This window comes from Capra hircus (genome assembly GCF_001704415.2).
Source record: "Capra hircus breed San Clemente chromosome X unlocalized genomic scaffold, ASM170441v1, whole genome shotgun sequence".
Lineage (NCBI taxonomy): Eukaryota > Metazoa > Chordata > Mammalia > Artiodactyla > Bovidae > Capra > Capra hircus.
Window position 1 is genome coordinate 32,127,076 of NW_017189516.1, and position 12,553 is coordinate 32,139,628.

The 12,553-nt window shown below is 37.7% G+C and overlaps 1 protein-coding gene across 2 annotated transcripts in view; it reads right to left on the reverse strand.

Annotated features, from left to right (window-relative positions):
• RPGR (retinitis pigmentosa GTPase regulator) overlaps positions 1 to 12,553 on the reverse strand; it is a 64,670-nt gene that overhangs the window by 7,853 nt on the left and 44,264 nt on the right. For both annotated transcript variants that reach the window (XM_018043930.1, XM_018043929.1), the window contains 3 exons: positions 5,560 to 5,694; positions 3,773 to 3,830; positions 2,400 to 2,488 (listed from right to left, as the gene is read on the reverse strand). In XM_018043930.1, the coding sequence (XP_017899419.1) occupies positions 2,400 to 2,488; positions 3,773 to 3,830; positions 5,560 to 5,694 (282 nt within the window). The remainder of the gene's footprint in view (positions 1 to 2,399; positions 2,489 to 3,772; positions 3,831 to 5,559; positions 5,695 to 12,553) is intronic.

A 12,553-nucleotide genomic window follows, 5' to 3' on the forward strand; every position in this document is an offset into this window, starting at 1 on the left:
GATGGTGAATTCTGTCTTGCAGACACCAAGAGTGTAATTATTTCTTTTTTTTTGTTTGTTTTTAGATTATCTTTGGAGTGGCTGTCTAATTAAGGGAAGGGATGTAAAATTTCAAACACATAATTATTTTGATATGAGTTAATGCTTCATTTATTTCCCAAGTTTTAAAAACAGCTTGATTTGTTTGGCTTAGATGGTATAAATAGATTAGAGACATTGTAAATTAAAATATATCATGTGGGAAGGATTGGAAAAAATCTCATCCAAATCATCTATTACCTTTTTAAAATATATAGAATAATAGCCTATTCTTTAAGTTGGAAGTATATTTATTACTGCTTGACTTTTAAAAATATAATTTTCATTACTTTTTGTTTCTTTAGCCAAGGACATATGTACTTAGTGAATTATATTTTTACATTAGGTATAAATGAGAAACTAAGCAGAATCAAAGCTTGAGACTGAACTCTTCAGCCTGGACTGTGTCCTGGCCCTGCCTCCCCTTTGTCACGCGGGCCGGCGGGGCTCCCTACTTGGCCTGCTGTTACAGGTGCCTGCCACACAGCATTCCTTTTCTGGCTCAGGCCTCCCCTGGCCCATATATTCAAATGCTACCATCTACCGACAATGCTGAAGACTGGAGAGCCTGAAACGTTCCCTAAACTCGACCACGTGTTCTAGAATAAGCATTTTCATTTGGTCAGAGGTGTGTTTCAGTTATTTTTTTTGCTGCTGCTTTGTTTCATGTTTCCTCTCCTTGGATTCTCATGTCTCCTGACTCCTTCACTTTTCATCCTTTTCCCTCATATTTGATTTTCTTTGCCAGACTCTCTCCCTGAGCTCTTTATATTTGAAAAAAGTTTTCACAGGAAAGCTACAAAGTGTAGTGGTGGAGTATCTGTTAAATGTTCTGTTCTACTAGACAGAAAATCTAGAAAGTTCCTAAATCCTGATGAAATGTTCTAGCAATGCTCATTATGATTCTAAAAAGGATAATAATTCTGAAGTGTCCTTTGAGCCAGGTCAAAGACATCTTTAGGTACAGTAATCCAGACTTGTAAGATACTTTTAGAAAGATAAAAATGGTCATGAAGAAATTTTTAGTAAAAGATAACAATATGGATATTTGGGCTAAAATAACTGTTGACATTTCTGAAGTAATTCTGAAAGAAATTTCAGAGTGGCATATTACCCACAAAGATGGCAAAAGACGACTGTTTACTACCCTAAGGATGGCTCCTGGCTTTACCTTCATTCTTTCCTCTTTCTTACCCCCTTACATTTTACAATTCATTGTCAACCAAAAATGTTTACTGAGCATTTGTCATATACCAGGAACTGTGATGTGTGCCACTAGAAAGCAAAACAGAAGATAGTTTCTGTCCCCATGGAGCTGAAGGCCAGTGGGGAGACAGAGACAAACAAATGACTATGTAATTGCAAACTGTGACAAAAACTAAGAAGTATAAGAAAAAGGGTACTATGTAAGAGAATAATAATGAGACATAATTTATATAAGTGCTGTTGGTCACAAAAGGCCTCTGTGGAAATGACATTTAAGCTGAGACCTAAGGTTGAATAAGAATTTAACAAAGCTTTTCATTTTTCTTGTCTTCCATGTTTCCTTCTAACAGTTTTACCTAGAAATGTGGTCTCATGATTAAATAAAGTTCTTCTTCAAGTGGAAAGACTAGTTTACTTCCAAGAAGAAGAAACGTTATCTATCAGACTTGTAAAAACTCCAAAACAAGTATCAGTCAGGAGACACTGAAGTAGCATGTTGTCTTCTAAGCACAATCATCAATTTTTTTAATCCATCCTATTTCTTGTCTTACTTAGCCTTACTCTCTTCTAGACTCTCAGGATAGTATACTCTTATAATTAAACAATAGAGTTCTTTAACGTATCTTTTCCTGTATGATAAATCAGTATGCATGGGATGATTGAAAGGAACATGCTATTACATTTTGGCAGAGCAACTTGAATCATAATCTTGAATCATAATGTCCAATAAGTAAATAGGCACGTTAAAAACGTGAAACATCACCTGGAATTTATCACATGTTCTTAGTTAGTTAGTTAGTTAAGTCTCTCAGTCATGTCTGACTCTTTGTGACCCCATGGACTGTAGCCCACCAGGCTCCTCCATCCATGGGATTCTCCAGGCAAGAATACTGGAGTAGGTTGCCATTTCCTTCTCCAGGGGATCTTCCCGACCCAGGGATCGAACCCAGGTCTCCCATATTAGAGGCAGACGCTTTAACCTCTGAGCTACCAGGGTTCTTGGGCCACCAAAACTCATATTAAGGGAGTTAAATTATGCGGATCATTATATAAAAGTAGAAGAAGCAATTCAATACTTTGGCCTTAACACTAAATGAAAAATTCATTTCACTTACCTTCGATTTTTTTATGTCTTTAGTTGGTGTTGATTCGCTATCTTCCAGGATTTCTGAAGAGCTACTCTTTGCACGATCACACATATTTCCTATGATAGGATATATTATGAAATATTTTTTTCTAACTAATGAAAAAAAGAAAAGTCCTGCTGCTTTCTGTGAAACACTATCAACCATGAATTATGGGGTAATACTAAAGAGTAGTGGACAACTGCATATTTCTTGAAAAGGCAAAATTATCAGAATGACCTAACCAATGCTGTAAATGTTTAGATGATCAGTACCCAAATATAGCAAAGATAACTGTGAATGTTAGGGAAGGTATAAAGTAAAATATAAAGTACCTTTTAAAATAATAAACTTAGTTGCAATGAAATTATCTGTACCCAAATGGACATGTTATATTTTGGGGGGTTTCAAATTAACCCATATGTTACATAGCTGAATAATGATCTTGCAAGTATACTCATGAAGCATGTGCATCCTTCTAATTTTATATGATCAACAGCCTAAATCTTAAATTTAATTTCTTTTTAACATTTTAGGTTATAGGGTGTAGAATACTTAGCAATGACAAATATTTTAACATTTTACTTAAAATATTCTAAAACTTACTATCTTTTCTGCAGAAGTTAGAAGGAAAAAAGTATTAGGGGAACTATTCTTTTGCTTAAATTCAGATGAGATCTACTATGGAGAGTTATTTGTAATGACATTGCAGCAAAGCACACTGTGATGTTATGGTGTGGAAAATAACACAGGGCTCACAGAGCAAAAACACCAACGCTTTGGGTGTGGACACTGCAGGTCTCAAGGGCAGTCACAGTCTCTTCTGTTCTGCGGCACCTGTTCTCTGACACCAGCAGTGAGGCTTGGGAAAGGATTCCTCTGAAACGCCTGTGGTACCGTCAAAGACTCAGGTCTAGGCTCTGGGGGAAATAACTGGATGGCCTGCTGTGGCTCTAGGCCAGCATGGACATTGGTGACAGGGTCTGGCAGTGCTCACCAGACATATAAATGAGGATCTGGGACAAATGCCCAACCTCATAGTACTGATTGAAAAAAAACAAGTAGTAAAAAGGCTGTTCTAAATCACTTAACACTGACACATGAGCAGCCATGAGTGATGGGAATATTTCCATGTAAAGAAGCTATGGTGGTGATCAATGAGAACACGTAATACTGTGCCACTTATTTCACAGCTTATGAGGGTCATGTGACAATAAAAAGTGTACAATAGAATATATGTGTGTAAGCTATGTGCTTAGTTACACAGCACAGTATATATATATATATGTAGGTACATATGAACGTAGTATGCTATGTATCTAGACTTTTTAAAAGTATGCTTTCGAAGTCAAACATGCTCACACCTTTTGGATTTTCATTGTATTCATGAATGGCTCGTTCCTCTCGGTTGATTTTTTCATCCTATAAACAATAAAGAAACAATGTAATAAAAAACATTTGTGCTGGGCTGGAAAACCTAGTCTTGGTTTTAAGGAGAGTTCTAGAGTCTGTCTCTAGCTAATAACATAAACGTGTGACATTACTTCTCTTTGCTGGACTCTTACTTTAGATAATTGCTAATATCCTTCACTAGCATAAAACTGTATGATTAACAAGAACTGTATATTCAAGAATTCTACTCAAAGAAGATTCAGGAACATTGATTGGTATATGAATTAGCTCAACATTTTATAATGTCAAATTGGAATTTAATGAATTCTATGCTAAATAATCGGAAAAGGCGATGGCACCCCACTCCAGTACCCTTGCCTGGAAAATCCCATGGACAGAGGAGCCTGGTAGGCTGCAGTCCATGGGGTCGCGAAGAGTCAGACACGACTGAGTGACTTCACTTTCACTTTTCACTTTCATGTATTGGAGAAGGAAATGGCAACCCACTCCAGTGTTCTTGCCTGGACAATCCCAGGGATGGGGGATCCTGGTGGGCTGCCATCTATGGGGTCGTACAGAGTCAGACACGACTGAAGCGACTTAGTAGCAGCAGCAGCAAGCTAAATAATTTCAGGGACCACCATAACTGGAACTCATAAATATTCCTTATAAAACAGAATTTTACCCTTATTCTCAAAGAAAACAATAACTGCTAGAATATATTTTTCCCTCAGTGAAAGGAGTCTTGGAAAAAGAAGGAAGTAAAGGAGAGAATGACCTCTAGAGCACAATACCATTTCGTAAGTTAAAAATACATACATACAAAACAATATATGTTTTACAAGTACACATTCAAATAAAAGGAAAGCATGTTTTAATGGTTGTCTGTGTTAAGGAAAAGGGGAATGTGGGGTTCAAAGGGAATCAATTTAAATAAAGAGAGAAGAGCCTCATACAGACAAGTGATGGTAGTGTTTCATTAATGAGATGGCATGATTAACTCAGAGCTCTTTGCAACTGATCTAAAAAATGAAATGAAAATGAATCAATATAGTATCATTTGGTTTGGGTTTCTGAATTCCATACCTCTGAAATGAATCCAGAGTAGTGCTAGAAAATGAATGATTTCAAACCTACCACCTGTCTCCTAGCAGGGTCACTCAGGGAAATCTGCCAATTGGAAGAGATTGTTTCAGCATCTCTAGCTCCACTTTCAGGATTACTTTCTTTTCCTCATGGAGGCCTCCTCCCATTTCTCCTATAAACACTTTCTCCCAGACCACATCTGTGCAGAACCAATCACAACCTCAAACACTGCTGTGAACAACTTTCATTTGTCCATGGCCATGTAAAAATACACATGTATGTGTGCACATACACATCCCATTTCTGCCACTAGTATTGGGCTCCTCATGTTGTAATTTTACCATTTCAAGGACCCAGTGCTGAATCTCTTGGTTAATTTCTCAAGAGTGTACTATACTGGCCCATATTACTTTACTTTCACTCATCTGAACAACGGAATGCCACCAAAAAGTGTGGAAAGAATGCCAGAGAGAAAAAAAGGGTGCCTGATTCATACATCTGCCTAAGTTTTGTCCTACAGTATATGAACAAAGTCATTCACAGAAGTATTTCTGTTCTCCATGGAAGTTGGAATCTGCCCTCTGCAGAGACCAGGAGACCTATAAGCTTTTTCTTGAGCAGGATCTCAGGATTTAAGCACATATCATCATACATTTTTAATGGCTGTCAATACCTTTTTAACAGAGTTGTCAGTGTCACTGTGATCGTCTTTAGGAACACTTTTATTGTCTTCTGTATCTTTCTTCTTGCCTTCTGTATATTTGTCAGTTTCCTCAACCAGGTCTTCATTTTTGAAAAGTTCATGATCCTGTGACAAAATTGATAATCAAGGAAGAGTTAAAATTTTCTTTTTTAAAAAAATAAGAAATGTAATATTGCTGTCATAATAATTTATACCATTTCAAAGAACACACAGACTATGAATTCAAATATAAAAGTCAAAGAAGTAAAATACTGAATAATCCATGTCCCATATCAAGTTACTCTATTACCAAGGATTTCATACATGTTAGTTACTCTATTTCAATATTTTCAATGACTAAGGTTACCAAAGTTCTTTTCTGCACCTACGGTAAGGTTAAAATGGAAAAACAAAATGCTTTCTGGGCTGTCTCAAAAGAATGCTTTTAAATATTAGAGAAGTTCAAAAGCTTTCTAGCTACTGTAGCATTATAACATAATCATATGTATATACTATGTTCATTTCCCAAAACACAGGAATTTAAAATCACTTCAGAAGTACAATTCACCAGTACCCAAGAGAGAAGTAACTATAATTACTTACATTCTGGGAAAAAGATAAAGGGACATAGGCAGTTTAAGTGGTTTTCTCTTGGTTATTTGAAGCAGATGGAAAACCAAACAGAGGCAGAACTTTGTCCAGCTGGCTCCTGTCCAGTTAATCTAAATTATAAAATAGCCTATCTATGGACTTGGTAGACTGATAATAAATCATGTAATGCTCATTAAAGGAAGAAAATATTAGTTTTACCCTTTATTCCATATTGATTATATATTTTTTGTCATTTCATGTTTTGGATACAAAACTGCTTATTTATTGTCATTAAGAGACAGGACTCTTTATTGGACATTTTTACCTACGCTTTTCATTTATGCACTTCGCTAAAGGCACAATGGCCCCTAAAACAGGTGACACAGTAAGTAATCTGTGCCATTCACTCCTTTGAAGAATGTTTTCACAAAGTTCACCTTAGCCATATTTGCCTGAGACCATATAGGTCCTTTATATCCCTTCAACACTGTAACTAGCTGCTCATGGTCACCTTCCTAGTGGCTATTTGGCTAAGGAGAAGCCTGATACCCAACAGAATCTTTATTGGGTGGTTAGAAAAGAATGTCTCTACTAATTAACTCACCTTTTTTTTTTTCCTGGAAAAAAAATATAAATTGTGAGAGTTCAAGCTAGGGAAAGAATGTATTTCACACCTCAGTTACACATATAAGTGGCATCCTCAGGCCAGTAGCACTAAGGGTATGGCCTGATAGCACTCCCAACTGAGGACAAGCAATCCAGAAGTGAAGCCTTGAGATTGTAAGAAAGAGTTTCAGAAGTTACTGTGGGAGGCCTTAATTTCGGTTAATCAAGGCCATGAGGTAGTGCACTTAGGAGGGGAATACAGGAGAAGGCAACAGGGTAGAGAGTTACACTGAAGGATGTGCTACATGTTTAGGTTGGGTAGGGTTCATGACAAGGTAGCTACTCTTTACCAAGGACTCCTAAAGCTTTCTTCTTCTTCTGCATGCTTTCCCCTCTAAGTGACTTACATATTATGGCTAGCCAAATGCACGTGACAGTAAATGAAATAATCAGAGATCACTTCACCTTGGAAGAGAATGGGAAACAAGATTACTAGAGTTAAGACTTAGGTCTGATAAGTAGATGTATTTATAAATGTACATTATCTGAAGGCCAACTAGAAAGGAACAGAGCTCTTGAGACAGAGAACTTCAGACTCTGCCCACTTATCTCCCAGAGGGAGGGGCAGTGAGCTGTGTCCCATCAAAGTCCTCATTTCTTGGACAGTTTGGATAATCTAGGAGCTGGGTCAATTGTAACTGTGCTAGTCTACTAAGGTATTAATGTAACCATAGGATATCATGCTATTATGAAAAGAAACATGGAGTTTTACCTGATTTTAGAAGCAAGACATCTTGCTTTTTTTTTATAATAAACTATTGGGTTGGCCAAAAGGTTCTTTATTTCCCCATAAGATGGCTCTAGTAGCACTTAGTTGTCTTTAACTTCATTCAAAACAATTTTGTTAGATTGTATTGTGATGGCTGTCATATCAGCATACATTAAAAAACATCAAAATTGGTGAATTTTTGTGTAGCCATTTTGATATTGAAGATGGAAGAAAAAAGCAACATATTATGCTGTATTATTTCAAGAAAGGTAAAAATACAACAGAAATGTAAAAAAGAAAAAGATTTGTGCAGTGTATGGAGAAGGTATGGAGAAGTGTATGGAGAAGTGATTGATTGAATGTGTCAAAAGTGGCTTCTGAAGTTTCATGCTGGAGATTTCTTGCTGGATGATGCTCCCCAGTCAGGCAGACCAGTTGAAGCTGATAGTGATCAAATCCAAAGATTGAAAAGAATCAGTGTTATACCATGTGAGAGACAGTTGACATACTCAAAATAATCAAATCAAATGTTGAAAATCACTTGCACCCATTTGGTTATGTTCATTGCTTTGATGTTTGGGTTGCACTAAGTGGAAAAAAAAAACCTTCTTGACTATTTCTGCATCCAATTCTCAATGAAAAACAAAAACATTCTGTTTTTAAAACAAATTGTAAGTAATTAAAAGTGGATACTGTACGATAATGTGGAATGGAAGAGACCACCAACCACACCAAAGGCTGATTTTCATTCAAAGAAAGTGATGTTGTGTATGTGGTGGGATTGGAAGGGAGTCCTCTATTATGAGCTCCTTCTGGAAAACTGAATGATTAATTCCAACAAGTACTGCTCTCAATTAGACCAATTGAAAACTGTCTGGAATCAGTCAACAGAGAATGCATCATCTTCTATCAGGATAATGCAAGACCACATATTTCTTTGATGACCACACAAAAACTGTTCAGCTTGGCTGGGAAGTTCTGATTCATCCACTGTATTCACCAGACATTGCACCTTCAGATGCCCTTCTGGTCTTTACAAAATTCTCTTAATGGAAAATTTTCAATTCCCTACGGCACCTAGAACAGTTTTTTTCTCAAAAAGATACAAAATTTGGGGAAGATGGAATTATTAAGTTGCCTGGAAAATGGCAGAAGGTAGTGGAACAAATCGGTGAACACATTGTTCAGTAAAGTTCTTGGTGAAAATGAAAAATGTGTCTTTTATTTATACCTTAAAAACCAAAAGAACTTTTGGGCCAACCCAATACAATTTTACTCATTAACTTTATGTAAATCTATAACAATGAAGAATTGTTGGAACTATATCATTTTCTAAGTTTGAGAAAGCGCTTAGAAAATGCATTTGCGATTGAAATCATATCATCAATTGTAGCACTTTGCACTTACTTAAGCACGTTTAAAATTAATCTATACATATCTGGACAACTACTTTAAATCACATACAGCACTTACCTTCAAACTGAAACAATTTAGGAGAGATTGGCAGAATACTGTCATTTTATAAAAAGAAAGGATAAAGTTTAAATACATTCTTGTCACCAGAACCACATTAGATATAAAGAGGTATTCTGGAGTGATTATGGGAAATCATCTTTGTGCTAGGACCCCAGTGAAGAAGTGACTGGGCCTGGCTCCCACAAAAGAACCCTTGCTTCATTGGTCAGACACAGCGAGGGGACCTGCAGTCTTTGGTCTGCTGCTGCTGCTGCTAAGTCGCTTTAGTCGTGTCCGACTCTGTGCGACCCCATGGACGGCAGCCCACCAGGCTCCCCCATCCCTGGGATTCTCCAGGCAAGAACACTGGAGTGGGTTGCCATCTCCTTCTCCAATGCATGAAAGTGAAAAGTGAAAGTGAAGTCGCTCAGTCGTGTCCGACTCTTAGCAACCCCATGGACTGCAGCCTACCAGGCTCTTCCATCCATGGGATTTTCCAGGCAAGAGTACTGGAGTGGGGTACCATTGCCTTCTCCGCAGTCTTTGGTCTAGACCAGGGCGATAGTTTTTACATTTCTTAGGGGAAATACTAAGAAACTAAATGTTTCTCAAAAGGTTTCAGTTTCCTTAAGAAATGAATATATTATATGCTTTAAAAACTAGAGATTGCAATCAGAAGTTGGCCAAGTGGTCACCCTGGAGTGGGTGGCAGATGAGAGGGGATTGAAGAGGTGCTTCTAGGGAGCTGACACTGTGCTTTTCCTTGATCTGGATGTTGACTATATACGTGTGTACAGTTTGTAGAAAATACATTGAACTATATATGCATGAGATATATACTTGCCTATGTATTAATTTCAAGAGTTTTTTTAAGTTAAAAAAAAGACTATAATTTGTAAAATTTTGCTCTACAATTCTGGATTCATGACTTGCCTCAGTGTCACAGAGGATATAAAACATTTTCCAAATAACAAAATAAAATACAGCATAGAACTTTATACCTAAGTCATCAGGTGGGAAAGTACGTATTTTTAAATATCAGTTTCAAGGTATTTTTCTTTTAGGATAAGAAGAGCTGACATATAAGTGCACATTTTAACTACAGTAGAAATAACTGAGGCTGGAATGGAGAGTGGGACGAGCACTAAATACAAAGATCTAAACACTGTTTTCTAAGGCTTGCTCCACCTCTCTTGGCCTGAGCAAGGCACCTACCTACTTATTGTCTGTCTGTAAAATGGAAAAATGACATTTATCAACACCTATCTAGCAGGGTCTATATCAAGATGAAAAAGACTGTTTACAGAGAAAATAACATGAGCAAATAAGTATTTGTATGTAAACAGAAGTGATTTTGTGAAGTCCATTTTATAAAAAGTAAGACAGAATCCCAAGTGTGCATGGAGGATTGTCACAAAACAAGAAGCTTGGACACTTTTTGCCATGTCCCAGATCTTATCAATAGCAAGTAGCTCATTTAAAGTGTATAGTTCTCTGTTCTACTCTTGTAACACATCCCTTTATTCTCTGCCAGGTGCCTGGCAGCCAGAGCAAGAGAGGGAAGAAGGCCTGTCCCTCCACTGGGCTATAGGTCTGTGTTGCCACCAGGCATGATACTTGTAGACACTCAGGTTTTCCAAGCGAAGCCCACAAAACAAGTGTTTTCAATGTAAAATCTGAAATTTCAACGTTGGCATCTGATTCAAATGTTTATAAAATCACTATGTATACCAAACAAGTCTATCGATAGGCTAGAGTGCACCCACAGGCTGCCAGTTGTGACTACCCAATTCTTTGCTTCTAATGACACCATTATCTCTAAACTTCCCCTTCTTTCTATGTGCCAATCTGTTACTTCATTGCTAATCCTATATTTTCAGCAGCAAATACATTACAGTAAGGCCTCTGAAAAGAGGCCTGAAAAAAGGAATGTAATCTTATTCTTGGTCTCAGCTTTACTCTATTATCTCCCCGTTTTTCCTTAGAAGATTTATCTTCCTCTTTATCTTAAACAAACACATGATCCATGATTGTAATTTATGTGTCTTATTTTTTAACTATTTGATAAAAAAAATTAGGATACAGAGGGAACTCTGGTCCCCTGGCAGCACTAATATCTAAATTTTAGGCTGAGGCTAACCATGTGAATGCCATCAGCCTTTCATCATGGTTCAAATGCTGAGGGGCAGCATTTGACTCATGTATGGTGTGTAACAGGATTTTCACTCCACCCCATAGTTAAGGATTATCATTATTATTGTAATCTATTTCATTCCCATGGACCTACCTCCATAAGCTAATTTTTGAGGGGTTGCTATGTTGTGTTTAAATAAAAGTAAGGTTTACAGGCACATGAAACTATATTCATGCACATTGGCCAGTGACTTGGAGATTTGTGACGATAGCATTGTACCTAACCTGATGTGATCAGAGAGGATAATTAGAGTGATACAGATTAGCATTTGCTGAGTATCTCTAACATGTTCCATATGTTAACTATTAAAAGACCCTCTTTCCTTCACTAAAAGAAGGAAGTAAAACTCAGAAAGGTTAAAAAAAAAAAAACGTTTCCAGGTGTCCACTCAGCTAATCAGTGAGGGCTGGGACAGGAACTCAGGCCCATGCTCTGAACCGACTCTGCCCAAATAATTTGCAGGCTGTAATGGCTGCCCTCAGAGTTGTTTTTGTTTTGTTTTTTTAAAAACCCTTACTGATATTTAAAGCATTGCACACTTTTTTATTGATAAGCTCACATCAGTAATATCCTATTCTTATGTATCATCATATATAGTAATAGCAAATAAAAATTTAGAATTTTTCACCCCAGAGCTCCAAACTCTCTGGAATACACATCTCCCTTCCTGAATTGAGAAATATGCCAGCAGAGCTCTTTGATATTTATTTCTCAAAATCTAGTTCTGATTCTAAGTCTCTGCAAGGCAGACTTCTTGGAGTTCACTCTGATGCAACGTGGGCTCTGCCCCAGCCCTGTGGCCCTCCACTGCTCCTTCTTCCTTGGCTTTGAGGATCCCTGTCTCCTAGAAAGTGTTCTTACCCTCGCTCCTTCTCAGACTTCCCTTTCTCAACCTGCCCTTACCTACTCATGTTTCCCTGAATTCTCTCTGCAGTTCTCTTTTCTTTTCACATTCTGAATGCTGCCTCTCATTCAAATCCACAGTTTTAACTACATGCATAAGCTGGTGAGAGTCAGCATCTTCCCTGAGTGCCAGACCCAGATGTGTATTTGTCTATTGAACATTTCCTGGATGAAAAAGCCCCAGGCAGTCTCCTCAATTTGTCCCTGCTCCTCAGTTCTCAGCCTCCATGCCTGGCAGTCTTTCCTCCCAATTCTCCAAGCCAGAAACAGGAAAAGCTTGGCCTTTTCCCTCTCTCCAAGCTCCGTATCTTTACCCAATTCTAAGCCCTCCAATTCTACCCCTAAATCTCTTGTAATGACGCGTTTCCAACTCTCCACCCTACTGTCCTAGTCCAGCTCCCCTTCAGTCTCTGCCTCTTCAACTGCAACTGCCTTCTGACTGCTATCCCTGACTGGTCCTCTCCCTT